This window comes from Hippocampus bargibanti, linkage group LG05 (assembly GCF_051943395.1).
Source record: "Hippocampus bargibanti isolate YZ-2025 linkage group LG05, ASM5194339v1, whole genome shotgun sequence".
NCBI lineage: Eukaryota > Metazoa > Chordata > Actinopteri > Syngnathiformes > Syngnathidae > Hippocampus > Hippocampus bargibanti.
Window position 1 is genome coordinate 9094903 of NC_142738.1, and position 26594 is coordinate 9121496.

General features: G+C 39.4%; 1 protein-coding gene and 1 long non-coding RNA gene across 2 annotated transcripts in view; one reads left to right on the forward strand and one right to left on the reverse strand.

Annotated features, from left to right (window-relative positions):
• On the reverse strand, window positions 1–24018 carry stra6 (signaling receptor and transporter of retinol STRA6). The gene is made up of 20 exons (XM_088996262.1): window positions 23912–24018; window positions 18601–18644; window positions 18406–18492; window positions 17943–18300; window positions 15666–15732; window positions 15210–15292; window positions 12916–13049; window positions 12323–12489; window positions 10945–11070; window positions 10393–10463; window positions 8284–8363; window positions 8146–8207; window positions 7858–8020; window positions 7663–7738; window positions 7278–7411; window positions 6454–6571; window positions 6185–6286; window positions 4904–5067; window positions 3606–3743; window positions 1–900 (listed from the first exon to the last, which is right to left on the reverse strand). The coding sequence occupies exons 4-20, from the start codon at window positions 18011–18013 to the stop codon at window positions 686–688; spliced, it is 1971 nt and encodes a 656-aa protein (XP_088852388.1). The 5' UTR covers window positions 18014–18300; window positions 18406–18492; window positions 18601–18644; window positions 23912–24018; the 3' UTR covers window positions 1–685.
• Window positions 23106–26594, forward strand: part of LOC148897794 (uncharacterized) — an 18765-nt gene continuing 15276 nt past the window's right edge. The window contains exons 1-2 of the long non-coding RNA XR_016114956.1: window positions 23106–23281; window positions 24512–24617. This is a non-coding gene — a long non-coding RNA (uncharacterized LOC148897794). The remainder of the gene's footprint in view (window positions 23282–24511; window positions 24618–26594) is intronic.

The following is a 26594-nucleotide window of genomic DNA, read 5'->3' on the forward strand; positions in this document are numbered from 1 at the left end:
ATTCCTTTTGTGTTGACATAAACGACACATTGGAATTTTCATTGTCTGTTTTATTGTAATAATGAAGATTTCTGCTTCAAATACAACATTTGGCATATGAATGCAAAAATCTCTATCAAGGGGAAATGGAGAGGTCACACCAACAGGGGGTGGGGGAAGCAGGTGTATTTTTCTGCAACACAAATGTTTAATTCATGGGCTAATTCCCAACTCTGCTTTATTTGTAATCACACAAAAAATGAATGGCGGTAGGAAATAAGTGCACAACTTACAAATCAGTCTCAAAAACATGATTCTGTAAATGTATAAATAGTCGGGTTCGGGAATACAGTAAATACCCTATTGAAATGCTGCTGAGCAGATTCATGTGTTTACTTTGCGTCAAATGCCTGATCAGAAGTGACAACATGGTGATTAGCTTGATATTCTGAGGGGAGGCAAATAAGTACAGTGGTATTAAAGAAAATGTGTGGACGGTTTCTCATGATGGTGGTGAGGTGCTCCTCCCCCATCACTGGAGACTGTGAGCCCTTTCCTCACCACTGGGGTGGACAACATGATGCACAGAACAAAGCAGAGAATGGGAGGACAAGATCTCGATAAGAGGCACTGATCTCTACGTGCACAAGGAGCAGGGAAATAAAATAATGGGACTGTATCATTTGTTCAGACAGGCCCCCATTGTTCAGTTGCATGCGGCCGCCTCGTCCTCCTTCTTGGTTCCCTCCTTCAGGCTCCCGTTGACAAAGCTCGCAGTGGCCGCGCGTTGCTGAAAGTGCTTCCTGGTGCCCACCACGGACGGGTTGTTGACCAACGTGTAGAGGAGCTGCCAGTGACCCCGTGCTCGCTTAGCACTGGGGACTTTCGGATGCTTTTTCTCCTGTTGTACCAACTGGATACCTGAACAGATATACAAGAGTGTACCATCAATATTCTTGCATGATCCATAAACACGTAAATATCAAACATTTCTTACATCACCTTAAAATCAATTATTTTCAGGTGACTTGTTGTGACAAGAGTCATTCTGTTAGAAACTCAGGATAAACTGCTTTCAACACTCAAGATGCATCACTTTAATTTACAGTGTTTTATTCATGCAAATACTGTATTTTCCGCACCCCCAAAAGCCTTGATTTTCTTCTGAAAATGTCCCTGCGCCTTACACGCCAGTGCGCCTTATATGTGAAGTAATAAGAGAAGTAATACGTAACCCCAGTTTCTACTGTAGTGCCTTATAATATGGAGTGCCTTATATTTGGAAACTTTTAGGTGTTGATATACTGTATTATATTTGGAAAACTTTTTTCATTCATTGAAGTTGCGCCTTATACTCCGGTGCGCCTTATAAATGGAAAACGTTTGAAAATATGCCATTCATTGAGGGTGCGCCTTATACACCGGAGAATACAGTACAGACGCTCCCCAACTTACGAATACGATATGTTCCAAACGATCGTTCGTAAGGTGAATTTGTTCGTAAATTGCTTCAGTGCTATACTTTGGATGGATTTTTTTTTAATGCTTATGTAAGTACGTTTATGTAATTTAAAACAGATTCTTTACTTACAGACAGTGTATTGTACAGAGACAGAGACACTCTGACGAAGGCGGAAGTAGACGCCAAAACATGTCAGGTATTTGAAACACCTACAATACACTGTCTGTAAGTAAAGAATCTGTTTTAAATTAGATATCAAGTAGACAGGATTAACTTAATACAACGAACAAGTATGTTTATGGTTTATATAAGTGTTTAAGGCTTGCACAAGTAACCTATACTGGTTTGTACTGAATAAAATATATGTTCTAGAAAGATATGTACATGTACAACTGGAGAGAATACTACATATGTATGTTAGAGAGAGAGCTCTCACAGTGCCTCACGTCGGTATTAGCGGCGGAAAGAAGCACTACTCAGAAAAAGGCGCGTAATGTAAAATCTAATTTAAAACATTTCTGTCCGAACATTTTTCAACACACCTGCAAAAATGTTCTTATGTACAGTTGTTCTTAACTTGAATGTTGGTAAGTAGAGGACATATCTACTCCTTTCCTGTTAAATCGAAGCTTTGCCGCCATATTATGACATTCTTGGTATTATAGAAGTACTAAAAATGTGCCGGGAAGCCACAGGTAAGTGAAATTGTTGAGTGGGATTGTGTTGGGATTACCGTAACCATCCCCCCTTTTGGTCCTTTGTATTTGATCTCTTTGCAGGTGAACCTCATATGGTGGTCAGTGGTGTTAGAGCCATAAGGAAATTTCGGTTGAATTATATATTTTTATTATTGTTCACAATAGTATAGTTAGTTTTTGAAAGGTGCAATCGGTTTAATTTGTTTTTTTTTTTTTCACTTAAGGCAAATTTATTAGCGCTATTAAGGTATCTGGGCTCCATTAGTCATCCTGTCTTCAGTCCAGTCCGTTAAAAAAATGGCCATACCATGTTGACGTTAGCACCAAGCAGGATTCGGAAGACTGTAAGACATGGAGTAACAACTTCTAACTTTAAGAACAGCGACAAGAGGAACGTAAATTGTCGCTACAAGTGGTAAGTATGTCTCTTCTCTTTTACAGAATAGAGCAATAACATTTGAAGGCCTCAGTGGACCACATAGATATGATGGCCGCAGTAATAATAGAACCGCAATAATAATAGAAAGCAATTATTGTAATCTTCTTCGCATGATGGGAACACACGTGCAAACACACACACACAGACACACGCACACACACACACACACACACACACACGGGTGTCACCATTAACACGCTAAAATTGTCAGTCCCTCGGCGACATGAATAGTAACCAGGCAATTAGCACAGTTTAGATGTGTAATCGCTTCCAAAATAATTCATCTCTGGAATACAGGGCATTGTTGTTATTATTCATAATTCATAAAACACCCTTTTTTTTTTTACATTTAAATGGCCCTGATGTAGTTTTCCATTTAAAGCTCATTTTATTGAGTGACCTCCTCATTTATCAGTGATTTATTCTCCTCTATGATCCACAATCAAGCCTCAAAATAATTGATTATATTCTTTAAATAACACATAATAACTGCTGAGAATCTTTAGCAATAGCAGGCACACCAGTGGAACCGCTGAATACTGGATGACAAATTTTATTGAGACCATAAACCGCAGGACTGTGAATTATTCCACGCATGACTCAATTTGTTCCTCACATATTAAATCAGCTCAGCTTTCATTTCTGTGGTGCGTGCGAGACATTGTCCTGATGGGATTATGTTTCGGGGACCTGCTGCTGAATGCTCAAGCATCTCCGGATGAATCTGAGGGGGATTCGTTGCAAAACTGGGCATTCATATTAAAACAAATCTGTACTGTTATCTCACTTACAATAATTTTGGGAGCCTTTCAAAAGTCAAAAACTGACAGTGATTTGATGTGAAGGTTGAGGTAAAATACAAAAATCCATGTCATCTATTAACCTTTTCAGGGAGAGCCGACTGTTTTATCAGGCTACATGGCGCATTAATCCTATGGAATGATTATAAACAAGAGGATACTTTCAGCATTCCAGATGAGCTCGCTTATGTATGTTATGCTTTTGATTTTTTCAAAGCGCTACACACCCTCTTCAGCATCCCTTGACCTTTGGATGACGTCGTTCTTCTGTTCTGCAGACAGCAGCAGCATTCCGCAGAAAGCCTTCATCACAGGATGGGACTGGCTCACCTCAATCTTCAGATAATGAGCGTAACAGCGGTAGGCTGGCGACACACACAGGAGGCGGGGGATATGGGGGGGAGGGTGGAATCACTAAACATGCAGCGCAGCCTCTCCATGTTAGCTTTGAGGCAATCACACATAATGACCATACAATCATCCCCCTCCGCCCCTCTCATTTTTAGCACCTGCTTTTGCAAAGAACAAACGTCTTAAATCCACCACCATTTTCAGAGAACCAAGTGCAATCAGAGTCCCTATGGCACCGCACTGAAGGCGTTTGCTCAGACAAAATGGCTTCCATTTTCAACATTTCCATTGAAATGGACAAAAGCCAAAGTGATATATGAACAGTGATTTACATGCAAAAACTCTGGATGTTTTTAACTCATTCACTGCCAGACATGTGCAAAAATGTGTCCACTCCAGTGCCAGGGTTTTTGTCATTGTCACTCGAATTCCAGGACCCACAGAATATTGGATTTTAGTACTACATAAACATTCATACAGCGTTATAACTTTTAGACTCTCTTGTTTCATCAGAAAAAAAGTTAATTATACAGCGCTTGCCATGACAATGTTTCTTTTTTTTCCATAATGGGGAAGCTTTTACCTTTTTTTCCCATGTTAACGCTTTAACAACAGCTACAGCTGTTTTTAAAGCGCTATATGAACCAATATGTATGTATTGCATTGTATTTTGGACAGCCACCCTCATTTCAAGCTCATATAACTCCAGGCCCATATAATTAACTTTTTTTCTGATGAAAGAAGAGAGTCTAAAAGTTATAACGCTGTATGAATGTTTATGTAGTACTAAAATTCAATATTCTGTGGGTCCTGGAATTCGAGTGACAATGACAAAAACCCTGGCACTGGAGTGGACACATTTTTGCACATGTCTGGCAGTGAATGAGTTAAAAACATACAGAGTTTTTGCATGTAAATCACTATTCATATATCACTTTGGCTTTTGTCCATTTCAATGGAAATGTTGAAAATGGAAGCCATTTTGTCTGAGCAAACGCCTTCAGTATATATATATATATACATATACATATATATATATATATGTGTGTGGCTTACTTTAACCTTGTTAAGCAATACATCATGTTTTTTTAATGAAGTGCAATGATTTAATTTTTATGTATTTTTTAAATGTAGGTGGTGGGCATATTTCCATACCAAATGCCAAGAGACGTACCTGGATCAAATGCCTCTACGTTTCTGTTCAGAAGACTAATATCCATGCGTCCCATGTGAACAATGTTGAACAAGGCTGTGATGATCATACGCCAGACTGCGAGCAGCACCCCGATGAGAACATTGACTGGAAACAGCAGGTAGGTCAGCAGGAAGAGGTTGCCCCTATTAGAGAAAGGCGACTGAGGCTCGAGACAAGGAAAGGAGCGCCATAAATTAAATAAAAAAAAATAAAGCTGGGGTCACCAATATTTTGATTGTGGAAACAATAATTTCAAAATGCGAATACTGGCATATATTTCGAATCAATCGTGGTCAATTGATATTGATCTCGTTCATAATTACTGTATGAGATCGCTAATGTGATCAGTGTCTGCTAATGTGTTCCACTGGAACGACTACTGTCCCCGAAAGCGTTGATTATAACATCAGGAGAATATTCTCAAAATATTCGAGAGCCCAAGTCCTCAGAGGAAATGTTTACCTCATTCACTGCCAGACATGCAAAAATGTGTCCACTCCAGTGCCAGGGTTTTTGTCATTGTCACTTGAATTCCAGGACCCACAGAATATTGAGTTTTAAGACTACATAAACATTCAATACACCGTTAGAAAGAATTAAAAAAAGAGTTAATTCCTTAATTATATGGGTCTGGCGTTATATGAGCTTGAGATGGGGGCGGCTGCACGAAATACAATACAATAATAATTATAATAACAATGCATTTCATTTATAAGCGCCTTTCAAAACTCTCAAGGTCACTTTACAGTCACAGGATAAGTTTTTCTGTGGGTGAGCAGCGGCAGCCACACGCGTGTTCACTCAGCCCGGAAGTAACTCAAATAGATAGGAAGCTAGCTAGCTAGCCATTAGATAGCTAATAGCTAGCCAGCTCGGTAGATAGCCAGACAGCTTGATAGCTATATAGTTAATAGACAACTAGCTATATAGCCGGCCAGCCAGCTAGATAGCAAATAGCTACCTCGCGAAATAGCTAACTTGATTTATGTAGCACTTTGGAACAAAGCGCTAACATGGACAAAAGGGAAATGCTGCCCCCTTGTGCAAAAGGAAAAACATTGTCAGAGGTCATGGCCAGCGCTGTATCGGCACCCAAGCATGAAAAAACAAAACCTGAACAAATCCGAGAATTGCCGCTCTACGTCATATTTTCAATTGCCGAATACATTTGTGAAGGCAGTGAATGAGTTAACAAAGTGACTTTAAATTAATTAGGACGTTGGTTTTCCTGCATTTGTTTTCATAAAGACTCAGCATTACCTGTTGTCAAGGTCTCGCGTGCCAGCCACCCTTTTGATAAAACAAAACCTGGAAGTGATATGCTGAATCAGCACAGCCAGGAGAATCATCAGCCAAAAAGGCCTAGAAGGACAAAATCGACAATCAAACACCTCCCATAATGTTCATTAAGAGACACTCTTCACATAATATTTGCATGTCAAGCACAGGCGGCCTCATGCGGACCTCGCCCCATCAATTTCTTGAATTTCATACTTGATTTGATTGTAAGTTACAATGTTTGTTCTCACCACATGCTCCACAGGAGCTGAAACAGGAACAAGTTTTTTCCGTGTACGATGGGGATGATAACAAGGAAGACAGCAATGAGAAGACAGAGGAAGAACACCATGGTTTGTACAATCATGCCTACAGTGGGAAGAGAGATGGCACCCTGAGTGGATCCAATAATATTTTATTATTATTTTTTTCAAACAAGAAAAAAAATACTTTTAATTTTGAAAGAGTTCCTACCATGAGAAAATACATTATATGATGCCCCATTGAGACAATGGGCCCTTCCCAGTCTGTTGACATCATATTGCTCACTTGAGCCATCTAGCTATCTAGCTGGCTACCTAGCTAGCTATCTATTAGCTATGTAGCTAGCTATTAGTTAACTATTAGCTTGCTAGCTAACTTTCTGTAGTCATTCCGTTTTGCGTGAACAATGCCGCATGTGGCTGCCGCTGCTCACCTACAGAACAACTGAATCTGAGAGTTTTAAAAAAAACTTAAAAAAGAAATGTATTATTATTATTATTATTATTATTATTATTATTATCTGACTCCGCCAATTGCGAGAAATACCATTCAACCATGCGCGCTTACGCTCACCCTAGGGACAATTTGGAGTGTTCAATCAACCTGCCCTGCCGTGCATGTTTTTGGAATTTGGGAGTAAACCGGAGAAAATCCACACAGGCACTGAGAGAACATGCAAATTCCACACAGGAAGGCCAAAGCTGGAATCAAACCCAGTATCTAAGCACTGCGAGTTCGACGTGCTAACCACCCGGCCACCGGGCCGGCCGCCTATTTGGAATTCAGATTTTATTCAGTCGTTCAATCATACCGACGCAAATGTGAGCTGCCGTGAAACTGGTGTACCCCATCCAGCAGACGAGAGCCGGCCTGGAAGCCCGAATACTTCTCTGGCAGTTATAAACATTATAGATATCGCCCCTGTAAAGCCCCTTCAGGTTGGACCTGCAGAATAAACGGATTTGAGGAGAACAATTGACTATAATGGCAGAACATTTCATTCATTTTAATACCCGTTTTTATATCTTGCAGCAGTTCATGCGGAATAAATGTTCAGTTACGACTCCATTATGTTCGCATAATACCCACGTGTCCTTTTGTATTATAATGACGGGATGATAATGTCAAGCTGGTTTATAGCTCCTGCAAAATTGAGGCAAAGAAAGGTAGAAAACAATTTCAGTGTCTCTTCTTACCGATGGAGGACCATGGACCTCATAAACATTGCCAAGTTGACAAGGGTGGATAGGGTCATCGCTGAGATGTAGCATACTGCCAGAAAAATAAAATGCGACATTAGTATTGCGGGCCTCTAACATATTGTTAGTTAGTATTCATCTGGAGAAAAGGTTGATTCGTGAATTCATTTTCACATGTGCGGTCTCACTCACCCTCGACGCACCAAATGTAATAGATTACGATTCGGACCACTTCTTGTGTGTCATGTGAGAGGACGATCCTGAAACCGGCTAAAATTTTGGCAATGTCCCCATCGACTCCCATGCGGGCGATTTGGAGCGTAGGCACCACGGCCATGATTAGCAGCAGGCCCACCTGAAATAGGAAACATTTGTTACGCTGCTAGCAAGCAAATTAATGGAAACGGTGGGAAACCAAATAATTCTTGGCCACTACCATTGACATTCAAGTAATAATACATTACAGTATGAACGAGTTACCTGATAAAGTGTGATGAACGACACCACTCCAGAGATGGCCAATTTCAAAGGGAACCTAAAAGCTGTTCAGAAAGGTAAACAGTCAATGCTGCGGTCAGGAGGACCAACATCACAACAAAAACCAAAGTGACATTTCACCTTCCTCTGGCGTATAAATGTATGACTTTACGGCATCCATTATTCTGTGAGGGAGGTTGGGGGTCTCTGAGCTTGATATTCTGGAGTGAATGGTGAACACAAGGACAAAATTACTGTATTTTGAGCTCTATGAAGTGCACATCTTCCGTTTTCTCAAAAGAAGACCTTATCATCTGATGTGCCTTGTGTATATGGATCAGAATTCTGATTTATTGTACATAGTATTTTAAATGTTCAGTAAAGCGCTTTGTTACAGCTGCAGTGATTGCGAAATCTATATTGTGTTGTATTGTGTTGTATTCCCTTTAGCATAGCTCCATCTAATGGATGCATAAGTCAACCACAGTCACAATTCTGGCTATTATTGAATGTGCCTTTGATAGACAATAGACAGAATAGAAGTTATCATATTTAAAAGTTTCAAGGTTAGTTGGCCGCCGAACATAAGGCCCACAATGGAAGCACACAAAATACAACATGCTGTTAATTTTTTTATAAAGGAGATCTGGCGAATTTAATGCGTTCCAATGTCTTTGTTCTAAATACAGTAAAGTCTCGTTATAAATCGAAATCGTTTATATTAAGATAGTCTTTTACTCCAAAGTGTCCCATAGTGCTTAAATCGATATTTTTTTAATTTCCCATGAATATCGATATAACGAGACTTTACTGTAACTGGTAAATAAGAGTGGTCACATAGTTTCCAGTTCTACTCTGACCTTTTAACATCTTTTCAAGTCGTTCGTCCCCAAAGGAGGATATAGAAGAACTGACTGAGAATGACAATTCAGCAAGAAAAAAAAAATCTACAGACGCTCCCCTACTTACAAACCGTTGAGTTGCGAACATTTTTGTAGTAACATATGTAGTATTCTCTCCAGTTGTACATGTACATATCTTTATAGAGCATATATTTTATTAAATGTTAATTTTTTTAGAACAAACCAATACATGTTAGTCATATAAGCCTGAAAGGACAACCGACGTCACTTTTTAGTTTCTTAACTGACATCAGAAAAACGTTTTATAGCATCTAAAATACCCAAAACACGCAGTTTGATATTTTTATTCAAATACAAAACACCAATAAAAATGACTTGCTCTTCCTTTCGGCTTTGTCCAAAATCTGCAAAAAATTGAGCTGCGAATTGGGCATTTTCAAAAAGTCCCGCCCCCAGGTTGTGACGTCACGCCAAGACGTCTTGCATTGCTTGAGAATCAAAACAATGGCTTCAGATTTGGAGAATATGCTTTCTTGTTACACCTCCAGTTATGAATATGATTCAAATAGTTCCGAAGAGAAAAGCATACATGTTTGCAATCGATTAAAGAATTTATTCCATGCCATTTTGAGGCAACTTTGGGGAGAAACGATCACCAGAAAAGAGGCACAAAATGGCGACCTCCTGTGGCCACCTTCGTTTCCACAGGCTGATAAATTCCTTGCATGAAGCTTGGACACCCTCTTCTGGCGGCTTTTGGGTCCAACAAAAGGTTTTCAGACCAAACAATATAGCAAAATACATTGACGTGATGGAAGGACTGCTACAATGTGTCTTTTTTCGGTCAGGGGGCGTTCCTTTTGTGACATCACGTACGGACTCGTCACCAACTCAAAAACAAGACTTCCTGAATATTCAGCGCGAGTCTTAAAACGTAAGAAATAGCTATATGCCGTGGAATCTTTTTAAAATATGCTCCGTACAAGTCATTTGAAGCCATTTTACAAATTATAGACACAACTTATCCGGAGACGTCGGTTGCCCTTTAAACATACTTATATCAACCTTAAACATACTTATATCAACCTTAAACATATTTATATAAGCCTCAAACATACATTCCAGACAAAATATGGCACTGAAGCAACTTACGAACAAATTCACCTTACGGACAACCATTCGGAATGTATATCGTTCGTAAGTTGGGGAGCGTTTATATTTCATTTTGATATCATGCCTAGAATCTGTCCTGAGTTCTCTTTATTGGTTTCATTTGATAGCTCTGCACGTTAATCAAGCCCTTCTCATACGGTCGGTTCCTGTGTGCACAAGTTTGTTTGTTTTTGATATGAACAACCTATGTACAGGAAATAAAGCAAACACTAACCTGATTTTGATGTGCTTCTTCCTCTTGAGTAGCTTCTTCACATAATCATAGTAGTAGCTGCTGTTCAGATCCTACAAATGAAGTAGGAAATAACCTCAATTAGAAGTGTACTTAAATTCAAGTTAAATTATTCAAGGAGCATTTCACGCATCATAGCATATCATTGTCAAAAAAAAATGCCTCACTCGGCTTTGTCACACCCATGTCAAGATTAGCATGAAATAACCACGCCATTGTGTTTCCCCGGTGAAAAAACACACGTCAACCCACCCCTAATCTGATCAAGAACATAACATAAACCAATTACATCAAACCTACTTACACTGACTAGGAAGTTGGCACATCACCCAAGAAAGAGCGCGCTACTGACTGAAAGGGCTAATGTCTCTTTTAGTGTACGTTCAGAAGAAAAAATTACATTGTGAGTCAACAAAGCTTTTTTAAACCGTGTAGGTTTATGTGAACATCAGTGACAATTCATGAAAAGGGTTGTGATGGGCAATAAAAGCAGAGTTAACATGACAGCCATCAAAATGGGGCAGTATGACTTACCTCAGATGCATTGTTCTTTTCAGCGCCTTTCAAGCCTTTGAAAAGGAGAAGAGGATACTGGAAACTAAGGAAGGCTAAGCAAGCTATCTGGGGCAGGCTGGAGAACAGCAAGTAGTATTTATGTATCTAAAAGGAAAAAAAAAAGTTTTGGTCACCGATACGAAAGGTCACATTAGCCAAAAAAAGGCAAGAAAATGACATTTCCACAAGGTTGTGTGAAATTTGTTGTTGCTTAAAGGACAAGCGATGCCTCCGGACAAGTTATGTCCATAATTTGTAAAATCACTTCAACTGACTTCTACTGAGCGCATTTTACAAAGATCCCACGGCATATAGCTATATTTTACGTTTTAAGACTCTCGCTGAATATTCAGGAAGTCTTGTTTTTGAGTGGGTGACGATTCCTGATGTCACGTCACGTCGGGAACGCCCCTGTGCTGGAAAGCGACACACTATGCATTTTGGGTACTTTGTTTGGTCTGATAACATCGTGTTGATCCAAACAAATCACCCATTTCAGATGAGTAGCAAGAAAGCATCTTCTCCGAATCTGAAGCCATTGTTTTGATTCTAGAGCAAGACAAGACGTCCTGGCGTGACGTCATGAACAAGGGGGCGGGACCTCCTCAAACTGGCCACTTCCGGTTTCAAATTGAAGTACTTTTTAGACACTTTAAGTCATTTTAATTGGTGTTTTGCATTTGACTAAAAATATCAGCCTGCATGTTTTGGGTATTTTAGGATTTGGATTGGCCTTTATTCGTCTCGCAGTGGAGACATTTACATTTCAAGGCAGCAAAGTGATGAAAGGAATGAAAGTAAAAAACCAAAATACGCGAGCTATAAAACGTTTTTCTGATGTTATTTAGGAAACAAAAAAAATGGTGTTGGTTGTCCTTTAAATATGTATCGAAATGAGTTAAATTTGATTGCAAGCACTAAGACACCGCTCCAGCTTTTTTACTCCCCTGGGGCTAGGGAGCGGCTTGACCGATGCAAAAGAGACTGAGGAAATCATTTGAAAAACATATTCTTAAAACATCAAATACAAAGCCGGAGGGAGCTCACTGGATATTTTGTGTTCCAAAGCTTTGTGATTAAGACCACCATATGGGAACTAATTGCTTTGAATGTGAATCATTCATTGCACAGGATGAGAAAAAATAGATGGACAGAGGACTACATCTGTCAGTCAAGGCAAAGATTAAAACGTCTATCAGGTGGAGACACAAATACACTTCGAAAAGCTGATAATCATACTTTTAAATCCCGTCTCTTATGTATGTGACAGACATAAAACATTGTTTGGTCATAAAAGAGCCAATGAATTCATCCCAACCTAGTACATAAAGGACAAAGTATGTAGATTTGTACATACCTGCGGGGTTTTAGGGCATTCAATTTTCTGCCAAACCAAGACACCAAAGTGCGTCCATGACAAAAGGCTTCCGAGTACGTAGCCGACTTTATTATGCAAGGTGCCACATGCCAGGAGAGGGTAGTAAAGTGCGGGGTAGAAAAAGGCTCCCAGGATCATCCAGTTCTCTGCAGGGGGCAACAAACAAAAATGTTGACACGTAGACACTCAAATGTCACTTCATAAGAGGCACCAACATGATTAAATAAGGTGGATATGCTAGCCAATTTACCGTGCTAGCTACCGTGCCGCTCTTTGTTAAACCAACTCTGCTAATTCAGCCATGTGTTGTTATGGGATTGTGCAAAGTAATGGGGATTGACAACATTGGGTGAATTCTTGCATAATTTCATTTCAGAAACTAAACCGCTTATTGTCCAGTTCTTAAGTCGAAAATAAAACAATAAAGAAAAATAATTAAATTATGTAACAGAGCGACAATGTGTCTATCACGGGCATAAAAATGTCCTTCTTATCTCATTCAGCTTGACAGTTTTTCTTAAAACAAAGGATGACAACTGATGTTGGTGGAGGAAGCACAAAGATGACCTCACGTTTGTTCTCAGCCTGTGTCGTGAAGGGCAGAGGGTTTGGTGATATGACCATCCCGTAGAGTTTGCACAAGAGCACTCCGAACACAGCCACTGCCAGGCCCTTGTGCTGGGTATGGTCCAAGAAGTTGACTGGACTGGGGAAACCAAGTGGCAGGTATTTAGAGCCCACGTGTTAGTGCAGCTGAGATGATTACTGAGCAGACATTTTCTAAACGGTCATCATCAGTGTTTTTGTTGACGCTCGAATTACAAGATACATAAGCCGTATGTTGCGATGTGACAGCCAATTTGTAAATGTTTTGAAATAGCTCAATAAAGGTTGCGAAATACTGTACTGAAAGGGAAATGTCCTAGAAAAATGTTTTAATTATCAGCTATCCAGCTATTTAGCTAGCTGTTAGCTAGCTATTAGCTAGCAAGATAGTTAACTATCTAGCTAGCGACCTATTTGCTATCTATTTGCTTTCTTGGTGGCTAGCTAGCTATCTGGCTAGCTAGCTATTAGCTATCTATTAGTTATTTATTTGGCTAGCTAACTATTAGCTACCTATTAGCTAGGTAGCTAGTTTTCTATCCATTTGAATTACTTTCGGGTTGAGTGAACGCTGGCGTGTGTGGCTGCCGCTGCTCACCCACAGATAAAACATATCCTTTGACTGTAAAAGTGACCTTGAGAATTTTGAAAGGTGCTTATAAATGGAATGTATTATTATTATTATTATTATTATTATTATTATTATTATTATTATTGCTGCTGATGCAAATCATGCATCGTGATACCCTTCTGGAAATTAAACAGGAGTCATAGCATTAGGTTGCACGGTTATGCAGGTGACCTGCAGCGATACGTCATTCTGCAACTTCCAGTTGTGAATAAGTCACCGTGTGCAATGTTTGTAAACATATATTGTTACTTCAGTGACTGGTTCAAAATAATTCGATGGGGACGCTCATAAATGAATAAAGTGATCTGTTGTGACATTTTAGCTTAGCACTCAAACATCAGCAGCAACACAATATGAGATACCCTGGCTGGTCTATTAACATTGAAGACTTAGTCATTAGCGGCTATTAACACACATTGTTAATTTCAATGAATGCTGTTAGCAGTATCACTTTGTATGCTTTTGCTTTGTAGTACAAACACTCCCCCTACTTACGACCGTTTGAGTTACGAACAATGGTTCATACAAACATTTTTGTCGTAACATATGTAGTATTCTCTCCAATTGTACATCTTAAAGGACAACCGACGTCACTTTTTTGTTTCCTAACTGACATCAGAAAAACGTTTTATAGCATCTAAAATACCCAAAACACGCAGTATATTTTTTATTCAAATGCAAAACACCAATAAAAATGACTTAAAGTGTCCAAAATCTGCAAAAAAATTGAGCTGCGAATTGGGCATTTTCAGAAAGTCCCGCCCCCAGTTCGTGACGTCACGCCAAGACGTCTTGCATTGCTGGAGAATCAAAACAATGGCTTCAGATTCGGAGAATATGCTTTCTTGTTACACCTCCAGTTATGAATATGATTCAAATAGTTTTGAAGAGGAAAGCATACATGTTTGCAATCAATTAAAGAACTTATTCCGTGCCATTTTGAGGCAACATTGGGGGGAAATGGATCACCAAAAAAGAGGCAGAAAATGGCGGCCGAGCTCCTGTGAGGAATTAATTAGCCCGTTTCCATAGGCTGATAAATTCCTTATATGGAGCTTGGTCACCTTCTTCTGGCTCTTTTTGGTGCAACATGACGTTTTCAGACCAAACAAGCACAGCAAAATGCATTGACGTGATGGAAGGACTATTACAATGTGTCCTTTTTTTCGGTCAGGGGCGTTCCTTCAGTGACGTCACGTACGGACTCGTCACCAACTCAAAAGCAAGACTTCCGGAATATTCAGTGCGAGTCTTAAAACGTAAAATATAGCTATATGCGGTGGAATCTTTATAAAATACGCTCAGTAGAAGTACAAATTATGGACACAACTTGTCCAGAGACGTCGGTTGTCCTTTAAGAGAGCATATATTTTATTAAATGTTTATTTTTCAGTACAAATCAATACAAGGTACGTACACAAGCCTTGACCATACTTATACAAACCTTAAACATACTTATATACGCCTTAAACATAGATTCCATACAAAATATAACACTGAATCAACTTACAAACGATTTCACCTTACGGACGACCATCCAGAATGTATCTTGTTCGTAAGTTGGGGAGCGTCTGTATGTCAAATGTTCGTTTCACTGTAGTCGTCACCTGAAGTTTAGCAGAGCCTCACCTTAGTAAACCAGCGAGTCCTTTCTGTTGTCTGCCCACTTTTGTCTGTCTTGCTAAAACTGCTAGGATTACCATGACGACAAGCTGGTAGAGGACATACATTAATTAATGTTACAAACTGAGCAGTGTGGTCACAGTAGCACTAAAATGAGTCAGGTTCAGTCTTCAAGATGTTTCAGACACATGCAAAAGAAGAAAAGTGGAATGGATGTACATGGGGCTCATTAGGGTCCCCCTTGGAGAGGGCCTGAATGAAACATCATTTGTCAAGATCACTGACCAGTGAAACTTCTGTGACCTTTCATGACCTGGAACACATTGAGGAAGCACAAGGCGAAAGAAAGAATGCAACTAGCGAGTGAGGCATGATGAGTTCTTGCGATTGAATATCAGTTTTTGCTTGCGGTTTGGCCATATATGAGTTATGTCAGAGAAAAAAAAATCAAAACAGACTCACTGATACTGCACTGATGCATATGTGGTATAGCCTGTCGTCTGCAGTGGGGTCACATGGAGGAATTATTCTAAAAAAAGGAAAACAAACACACACAAGAAGAACAATCAGTGCGTGTTACAACACAAGGCCTTGAGTAAGTGAATGGGCCTGCACCTCACTAAAACCTTTCACACGTCACCATCAGGACCTTTTGTGGCAGCTGAAATCCCATAGGAGAGATTTGCATTTTAACCGGATTGTTATCAGCGTGATGCAGGAAACAACTGACGCCTATGTTCACGTTACTGTTCGGCAAAAGAGCAACAATGCTCGGTCATGAGGAAGTCATTACCACGTCGATATTCAGAGCAGTTTTCTTGGAGCATATTTTGCAAACACATAGCTGGATCATTATAAGTCATTACACACCTTGCACACTGGGTCCAAGAGGACAGTAATTTCATCTGTGCTGTATGTCATTCATATGAGCATATTTGACAACAAAGCTGACTTGGACTTTGGATGGCAACACCCAGGATGTGTAGAGTTGACAAAAAAAACCCTCACCTGTGCAAACATTGAGCCAAATCGGGACTTTGGCCTTCACTGAAAGAGCGGCCGCTGGCATCACATCAAACCAAATGAGAATTTAAAGCAATGGCAATATTCACAACTTCAATCACAGTCTGCCGTGAGAATCAGTGACTGTTTAGACTTCACAAAACTGCTAAAACAACGACAAAGGTACATCAAAGCGAAATGGGCCATAACTCAACACAGTTTATAATTTAGCACGACATTTTAAATGCAGGATTATTCGACAAATGCCACAATCCTGTCTCACTGTTGATCTAAGAAGTGCATCCAATTGTAATACTGAGTTTCTTAACTCATTTACTGCCATTCACAAATTTGTTCGGGAATTGAAAATATGACGTAGAGCGCCATTCTCGAATTTGTTTGGGTTTTGTTTTTTTTTATGCTTGGGTGTCGATAAAGCGCTGGCCATGGCCTCTGGCAATGTTTTTTTTTCCTTTCCACAAGGGGGCAGCATTTCCTTTTTTTACATGTTAACGCTTTGTTCCAGCTTCAGCTGTTGTTAAAGCGCTATATCAACCAATCTGTATGTATTGCATTGTATTTTGGACAGCCCCCCTCATTTCAGACTCATATAACGCAGACCCATATCATTTTGGAATTAACTATTTTTTTTTTTGATGGAAGAAGAGAGTCTAACGTTTCTAACGCTGTGTTGAATGTTTATATAGTCCAAAAACTCAATATTCTGTGGGTTCAGAATCAGAATCAGAATCAGAATCATCTTTATTGCCAAGTATGTAGAACACACAAGGAATTTGTTTCCGGTAGAACACGCTGCACTAGTATCGTTGTCAAAAAAAAACTGCTAAGTGGCACTATACAGTTCCATTTTGGCTACTGTTGAAAGAGTTCAAAGAGTTAATGGCTTGGGGGAAGAAGCTGTTTAAATGTCTGCTGGATTTGGTGCGCATGGATCGGTAGCGCCTGCCTGAGGGGAGTAGCTGGAAAAGGTGGTGGGCAGGGTGCGGAGGGTCCAGTAGGATTTTCCGCGCCCTAGTTTGGATTCTTGCAGTATGCAAGTCCTCGAGAGTGGGTAGGAATTCAAGTAAAAACGACAAAAACCCTGGCACTGAAGTGGACACATTTGTGCACATATCTGGTAGTGAATGAGTTAAATATAATTTGTGCACGTTTTCAGATGGAATACTGATGGAGCCTATCAACTGTAGGGAAGCTTAATAGCAATACTAGGTATACCAAAATACAACTAATAGTTAATTAAACGCTATACAGTCATACCTCAGTTTACGAACCCCTTAGTTTACGAACTTTTTGGTTTACGAACGTTACATTTAGGAAAATTTTACCTTCGCATATGAACTTTAGCTTGGCATACGAACTTGTTTCATACACAGAGCTGCCTCAATGAGTGATGTGTCGTTCGCGAACGAGCCCGTTCTTCTAACAACAACTACATAAAATAAGGTATATTTTGTGTAGTTTTAAGGCTTAGAAAATTAGAAAGTAGAAAATTATGTTTTATGGGGACCTGTGAACGGATTATTCTCATTTTAATGGTTTCCTATGGGAAATTAATTTTTGGGATACATACTATTCACATTACACACCACACACCATTTAAATTCGTAAGCCAAGGTATCACTGTATTTCAAACTGCTTGTACACAAACTACATTCTTCTTATCCTTAAAACACAATACGAGGCACACCGCCAACAAATGGAAGTCATTTTACTCACTCAATGTTAATCTTCTCGGGGACAGGGTCAAAGTCTGGGTATTCGTAGTCCAGCAGAGCATCCTGATCCATTGCGCCGTCTCTTTTTCAAACACTTCCAACGTTCGTGCTGGGCGAACTTCTCGCCACAATTTCAAAGTGGCACAAAGCTGTGATAGTGAGAAGTAAACCTGTGCCAAGTCACAGGTTTTTGCCACGGAAGCGTTCTGGTTGCCTAGCGTTGGGTCAGCTCAGGTATCCTGGTACTGTTGCAGTCCTGTTGTGGCATGGAGGGTTACTGTCACAGCTCCGGGCGGCGGCGTGCCTTGTTCCTCAGTAAAGGCCCTGTTTCAGTCGAACGTTACCACTACACTGGAAGACTGGGGAAAGAGTTAGAGTTGGGGGGGGGGGCAATAGTGTGTGTGTGAAAGGAGGGAATAAGTGAAGTAATGGGCAGCCAATCTAGAAGGCCACCTGCTGCTTACCAGGATTACATGTACTTGTGACATTGTGTTGTTGAACGTGTTGCTGTCGTCAGGTCAGGTGTGCTGTTTTCTAATCGACAGCTAGGACTGTGTGAGGAGATGGATGCGATGAAGCAAGTTATGTGACCTTCCGTGACGATAATACGCCGTCTTTTTAAGACAAGGTTCAAGCTTGTGTTGATAAGAGTTGCTCACCTTGTTCAGGATCAAGAACAAGCTTGTTGACCATGGCACTTTACCTTCAAGAGATAAATGATTGCTTTAGATTCTTTAGTCAGTGGAGATGGTCCATATTTAGTCACCCTTAAGATCTTCCAGTATGTTGTTTTAAACATGATCTTTCAAATCATCAGAAAATACCAGTAATAAACCCAAGGAAATGGGATCGGTTCAATTTTCAACAGTGATACAGAAACTCCCCTACTTACGAACATTCAAGTTACAAACAAAGGTACGTACGAACATATTTACGGGTATGTCAAAAAATGTTCGGACATAGATGCTGTAAGTTAGTGTTTGTATTGTGCGCCTTTTTCCGAGTAGTGCTTCTTTACACTGCTAATACCGAGGTGAGGCGCTGTGAGAGCTCGCACAGCATCCACCCTATGTTGGGCTTCCTCTGCCCAGTTTGTCGCAGTGCCCAAGCATATTTTATTAAATGTTTAATTTTCAGTACAAACCAATACAGGTTACTTATACAAGCTTTAAAGGACAACCGACACCATTTTTTTGTTTCCTAACTGACATCATAAAAACGTTTTATAGCATCTAAAATACGAAAAACATGCAGGCTGATATTTTTAGTCAAATGCTAAACACCAATAAAACCGAGTTAAAGTGTCCCAAAACTACTTCAAAATGACCTCGGAGATGCCGAGTTTCAGAAGGTCCCGCCTCCTTGTTCGTGACGTCACGGCAGGACGTCTTGCCTTGCTCGAGAATCAAAACAATGGCTTCAGATTTACTCATCCAGTTTTGATTCAAATAGTTCTGAAGAGGAAAGCATAAATGTTTGCAATCGATTAAAGAAGTCCTCCCGTTTGAATTCGAGCCGTCAGGACTCCAATGTAGCGTCCCCGGAAATGCACAAGATGGCGCCCAAGCGCAGTTGGAAATGGGCTGATTTGTCCGCTGGAAATTTGTGTCAACTAGTATCAAATAGTAGTCTTGGTGCATCACACAACGATTCACCATCGTATAATTTATGTGTTTTTCTTCTAATTTCGCCATCAACACGAAGTTTTCAGACCAAACAAAGTAACCAAAATGCATTGTGTGTCGCGTTGTCGGTCAGGGGCATTTCAGACGTGACGTCACGTGGGCATCGTCATCAACTCGAAAACAAGAATTTTTCCTGAATATTCAGCGTGAGTCTTAATACGTAAAATATAGCTATATGCCATGGAATCTTTGTAAAATACGCTCAGTAGAAGTCATTTGAAGTGATTTTACAAATTATGGACACAACTTGTCTGGAGGCGTCGGTTGTCCTTTAAATATACTTATATAAACAGGGTTAAATATACTTATATAAACATGAAACATACTTATATTAACCTTAAACATATTCATATAAGCCTTAAATATACATTCCATTCAAAATATAGCACTGAAGCAACTTACGAACGAATTTACCTTACAAATGACCATTCGGAACGTATGTTGTTCGTAGATTGGGGAGCATCTGTATTTTATATTTTATGGAAACGGTATTTTTTTAGCCATCATCCGTCCCACTTATTCCTCACTCGGGTTGCGAGGGCTGCTAGATCCAATCCCAGCTGTCTTCGGGCACCAGGCGGGGGACACCCTGAACTGGTTGCCATCCAATCGCAGGGCACACAGAGACAAACAACCATCCACTCAGACCTAGGGTCTATTTAGAGTGCTCAATCAACATGCATGTCTTTGGAATGTGGGAGTAAACCGGATGATCCAGAGAAAACCCACGCGGGCCAAGGAGAGAACATACAAACTCCACAAAGGGAGGCTGGACCAGGTCTTGAACTCACGACCTCCGCACTGTGAAGCCGGCGTGCTAAGCACTCCACTACCAGGCTGCCGGTACTATTTTATGATCTTGTAAAATAAACCAAACAAACAGGAAGGCACACATTTACCGTAGTTTAAGAACATAAAATACAGTGATGAGAAGGTTTCTTCAGCCGTCATCTGTACAAAAGTGAAGGTTTCGGACGTTTCGCCTCCTATCCAAGAGGCTTCGTCAGCGAACTAAAGTCTGACTGGTCGTATCGGCCCCATTTATATATCCCTATTAGGGATATATAATAGGTATCCCTATTAGGGATATATAAATGGGGCCGATACGACCAGTCAGACTTTAGTTCGCTGACGAAGCCTCTTGGATAGGAGGCGTCGGTTGTCCTTTAAATATACTTATATAAACAGGGTTAAATATACTTATATAAACATGAAACATACTTATATTAACCTTAAACATATTCATATAAGCCTTAAATATACACGGCGAAACGTCCGAAACCTTCACTTTTGTACAGATGACGGCTGAAGAAACCTTCTCATCGATGGACCACTCCTGTACGACTGAGAGCTTACACAGACATAAAATACAGTGCTACCTTCGTAGCTAAATAGTGAAATTGAAAGGGGAAACCGCCATTTTATGTAGGATTGTTTTATTGTGTTTTATTTGATATGTATTTATTTTTTATTTATTTGTATTTATTTTATTTTTATATTTATGTGTTTATTTCATTATTTATTTATCTTCTTTTCCTTTCGGCTTTTCCCTTCAAGGGGTCGCCACAGCAAATCAGTGTCCTCCATCTTTAGAGGTTTGATCCGCATGTTTGTTTTGGCCAAGCTTTTACGTCAGATTGCCCTTCCTGACACAACCCTCTGTATTTATCCGGGCTTGGGACCGGCACAAGAAGGCTTATGTCCCTTTGTGGCTACAGAACAAGCAACTCACTTATTTATGCATTCTGTTATTTATTTATTTATGACATATAGTTTGGAAACTTACATTTTGCTGTCATGCAACATTGGCATTTATCCCCCCCATTGTTCTGTGAACATTTAGCTAAATTTTCTAAATAAAATTTTATCTTGTCACAACAACATCAGTGAAACTCATGTAGGCGGAAGTACACGCCGAAACACGTCAGGTAATTAAACAGCCATTAACGCCACTGTCTATCATAAAAGAATCCGTTACAAATTAGATAACAAGGAGACAGTATGAACTTAACGCAACTAAAATTTTATCTTCTACTTTGAGATTGCTTATGTTGTAAACTTCATCAATCCAATGTTGCAAATGAAAGTAATAAATAAATAAATACTATTGGCACTCAGGAACAGTATTAAGGAGGGATGGAATGCTCAAAAAAGCTCCCCCGACTTAAGTGAAACAAAAGTGTGAGCGTTACGTGGCCACACCACAGCTAAAGGTCATCGCAAAACCTTGTCTCCAATTATAATCTTTTTTTAAGAATAGAACAAGAGTGTTAACAAGAGTGTTAACACAACTATTTCGATAGTTTGCAAGAGTTTGCCTTAGCCAGTAAAAAGGTTAACTCATACAAATTTGCTGGACTGCGATATGTCCCAGTGCCTGTTTCGCAACGCTGGTTCCATGTCAGTGTACACTCATTATAGCCGGATTACAGCCACACTTCGTTTAGAAAGCAACACAACTTTCCTTTCCAGCACCCCTGTGAAAAGGACATTTCTTAACCACAGTAAGCCACCACATCCAATGTGCTAGAGCAGGGTAGAAATAGCAGGCTGTCAAATAAAGGGGTCACTGAACAAAGAATGCTTTGAACGCTTCTAATGGCATCACACAGAAGCACTTTGATTGTGCCGGACACTCCATTTGTATCAGGTTAAGGGAAGTTGACTCAAAAGGCCTTTTCAGTGGGAGCAAAACGAAGTGCATTGGCGACACCAACATCACTGCACCTGACCAATAATTAAGTTGCCACCATGTTGGAAACTTCCTTGTCACAAATATTTTGCAGAGGTCACATTGCACATTGAATTTACCATTCGACGTGATGAAATATGGCTGACGGAACTGTATGCAGTGTTGTCTGTATAATTCGATTTAGGCACCAGCCATGTATCTAATTATAACATTAATCAATTAATAATTGGGCCATTCTGAAATTACACACAAAGTTATACATTGTTATTGAACATCATTTTATTGCTAACGTAGTTTCTTGGATAAGAAGCGAAACGTCCGACACCTTCAAAGAAGTACAGATGACGGCTGAAGAAACCTTTTCATTTATCATTTTATTAAAAGAACTGAGCAAACATGGTGGACATGTGGTAAATCTCTGATACATCACACTTGTGATGATCAGAGATCATACAACTGTACTTGCTTTGCTTGTCGGGGTGCAACAAGACATTGACACATTTCCAGTATTTGATGGTCACAACCTATCATACATGTTAAGGTTATGAAATCATAAATCGGGTGATTTTCATGCTCGCAACTCTGTGGTGCGTAAAAATAATGTGAGCGTGACAAAAGTGTAAATAAAACAAAAAAATGCATTCATTTTTTATTTTACATTCAATTACTATATATTTTTTACATTTTCTTTTGTTTAACCTTACAAAACGTTGTGATTATTGTGGTTAAAATTTGAGTCTCCTGTGACTAAATCGTGAGATTTAACATGTATATATGCCCTATTTGTCCAAATTAAATCGAATACATCTGTGACGTAAATCGCACACTTGTGACGTAAATCATCGACGTGTCGTAATTTCCTCTAATCTGAGGAGGAGCCGCTCACGTGCTACTCATATTGTCAAGGGAACTCCGAGGCAGACTAAGTCAAACGATTGTGAACTGCAACACAATTACTTTCAGGTAATAAATTACATGGTCACTTCGCCTTTCATCATTTTTTATTTTATTTTCTCCTTTACACTCAGACAACCCTCTTCGTGCGTGCGTGCTCCAGCACCGTAATAATGTGGAAATGTGGCTAATTTGCCCAACAAACTCGTTTTAAACCTCCTTTACTGACGATTTACCTTACAGATATAACAATACTTATGGCGGTCACGATAATACATTTTAACGGTAGTCATATTCTCTCTAACATTGTTGTAAACCATCAGAAGGCGTAAAATTGACATTTACCACAACATTGGGAAAGCGCCATGCCTAAATTAACTACAATTCCCAAAATGCACCGCGGGTCTGTACGTCATGTTATGTCTTTCGGTTGGCCTTGAAAGTTAACGTTTATATTTGTGTCCTCTTTTATGTGCCGATTTTCACTTGTTCTGCAAATGTGTTACGCATGAATATTAATTTATTATTAAAACTAAAATAAGTGAAAGCATTATTTTTGGTGAACACTCCTATAGGTGAGATGATTGCTCACACATAAACAGTGTGCAGAATGAAGTTAATATTGTCAACTACCTAACTATATAACAATTTAAAACAGACACCATATGTGACGTCCAGAAATTCAATTTGTCACCTTACCGTATTGGCAAAAAGACCTTCTCAGTTGTGCACCATCTAGAAATCCCGCGTGGCATCCATATAGAAGACAAGTTCAACTTAGTTGTTGTTTGTCTGGCTCATGCTTGAAGCATGCGTGAGGACTTTGAACATCTCTATCTTGATTTGGCAGCAACCTTACTGAACTCCTTAAGTCTTGTGAAATATTTCAAGGTGGATCATGTGGTGAAGTTCATATCAATGCAGACTGACACACTTATTTTATCTTGAATATAAGGTATCATCCAGTCCACTGGTTTGTCAGTCTTAGAAAAAGCCAACCTTGCTATTGGTGCAGCACGTATAAAGGACAACAGCAGGTCTGGCACAGTGCATGAGACGAAGTCGCCATTAAAACCCAGGCAATATTTTATTCCACTCAAGTCTGAACCAACCACCACTGTTGCACTTTCATAAATGTCATGTCTTGTGACTCATTAAATAATTCTAATTTGTCTTAATTTTTGAGTCTTCTTTTTGGGAAATCTTCTCAACTTTATTTGTCTTCAGAGGATGTTACGTTTTAAGACAATAAAGGTGCTTTATTTGTAATTTTTATTAACCTTTTTCCTTATCTTTTAGGGTTCCTCCATTGGCATAAAAGAGAAACCACGGACGCGCAATGTAAAATGGTCCCTTCTTGTGCCTGGCGTAGATTACCTGATACAGCACTTCCTATTTAAAGAAGGTAAGTGCACATAACCTCAAAATGCCCAACTCGCATTGCAATATCATGGAGCAACCTGGTTGCCATGATTGGCTCTGAAGTTGGACCAAAGGAAAAAAAAAAGCATGGCATCTCTTAGCGAACATTTTAATCGTCTGACAGTTTGTCCAACATGAGTTTTGGTTTTGGGATTTGGGAAATTATACAATACAATACAATACAATACAATACATATTGATGTATATAGGGCTTGAACAACAGCTGAAGCTGTAATTATGCACAAATTGTTTCATTCTTCATATTGTGCTCCAGAAAGTTTGCTTATCAAGTCAATTCACATTAAATCATCTAGTAAAATCTTACCTCCATATTAACTCGTTAACAAATTTATTCGGGAATTCAAAATATGACAGAGTGCCATTAATAATAATAATAATAATAATAATAATAATAATAATAATAATACATTCCTGAATTTGTTCAGGTTTTGTTATCTCCTGCTTGGGTGCCGATAAAGTGTTGGCCACGGCCTGTGGCATTGTTTTTTCCTTCCACAAGGGGGCAGAATTTCCCTTACCATGTTATCGCTTTGTTACAGCTTCAGCTGTTGTTAAAGCACTATATAAACCAATATGTGTGTTGCATTGTATTTTGGACAGCCAGCCGCCCTCATTTCAAGCTCATAAATCCACACCCATATAATTTAAGAATTACTTATTTTTTTTCTGATGAACGAACATGGTCTAAGGTTTCTTACGCTGCATTAAATGTTTATGGAGTCCTAAAACTCAATATTTAGTGGTTCCTGGAATTGGAGTGACAATGACAAAAACCCTGGCACTGGAGTGGTCACATTTTTACACATCGTCTTGCAGGGAATTAGTTAAGTTCTGTCATCCGAATGTCTTCTGAGAGCAAATTCAAATTATTGGCAAATTCAAAGCGATATTTCTTTTGTGCTGAGCACCGTGCTGCCTAGATCATAATCAATGAGCCTTGTAACACTCAATTAGGACATAATTGGATTTGTAGAAAGTAATACAGATTGGAGCCGACATGAAGAACAGCAAGCAGTGCACCGTTGGCAGTTTCAGTGAAGCCGAACCGGGTCTAGTTCAGTTCACAAAAGTATTTTGATGGTGACAAATTTGATCCATATCTTTGTAAGGGAAAAAAAACGTCTCAAAAGAGACCGTGTATGACCACAGAGCATCTCCAATATAAAATGAATTATTATTATGATTATTATCTTCTCCTAGGTTGCCCTAAAAGTTGTACTGTTGATTGTTTCAAAGCATTCGCTTCAAAAAATTCTATTTCAACCCTAGTGAGATTTATTTCCTCTTTTATGAGCTCTGGAAATGGGACGGTCCATGTAAGGTGACAAGTACAAATCTTCCCTTTCCTATTAAAGTGCTTGTGATTTGGTTGGTCCGGGGATTCATAGCATGGAGGCAATGTCGAATCACCTCATCATCATTGATACAAACGTTTCGGAGACAATACATTACCCAAGAGAACCTACGTGCAATTGAATTGAATTTTCACAATCGGCTTGTTTCTTAAAAGACATCTTGGTTTGTGTGGGTCACCTTGTGTTTTACCATGTTCAGTTACAATTGCTTTTGCTTGGGTACTTTGACCTCCTGAACGGAATCACTTTTTCAAGGCAAAAGATTTATACAGACATTTCGTGTTTTTTTTCTTCTTCTTCGAGCATTTGTTTTTATGACTGTTTTACAATTTAATAGATGCCATCAATTCCGTGTCCATGTCTGACCATTTTAATGTGTGTGTTGTTGAAGGATCTAGTAGAAGTAAAATTCTCTGCTTTTGCTATTGTGTACAGATGTTGCTCAGTCATAACAATTGACTCAATTTTTTTCGACTCTCTAAGCCAATGTTTTGACCTTTTAATTACACAGCCAATTAGATAGCAGAAACCAAATGTATTTTCCAGTACATAGACATTTATCCTGCCACTTTCATATGATGAGA

What these genes read in the sequence shown, in the direction of transcription:
- stra6 (XM_088996262.1), bottom strand. Translation starts at nt 18,013, where the DNA reads ATGGATCAGGATGCTCTGCTGGACTACGAATACCCAGACTTTGACCCT. An exon ending in CAGCTCCTGTGGAGCATGTG is followed by an intron (nt 6,287 to 6,453) that starts GTGAGAACAAAC and finishes TTGTCCTTCTAG; the next exon opens with GCCTTTTTGGCTGATGATTC. An exon ending in GTCAAGGGATGCTGAAGAGG is followed by an intron (nt 901 to 3,605) that starts GTGTGTAGCGCT and finishes ATATCTGTTCAG; the next exon opens with GTATCCAGTTGGTACAACAG.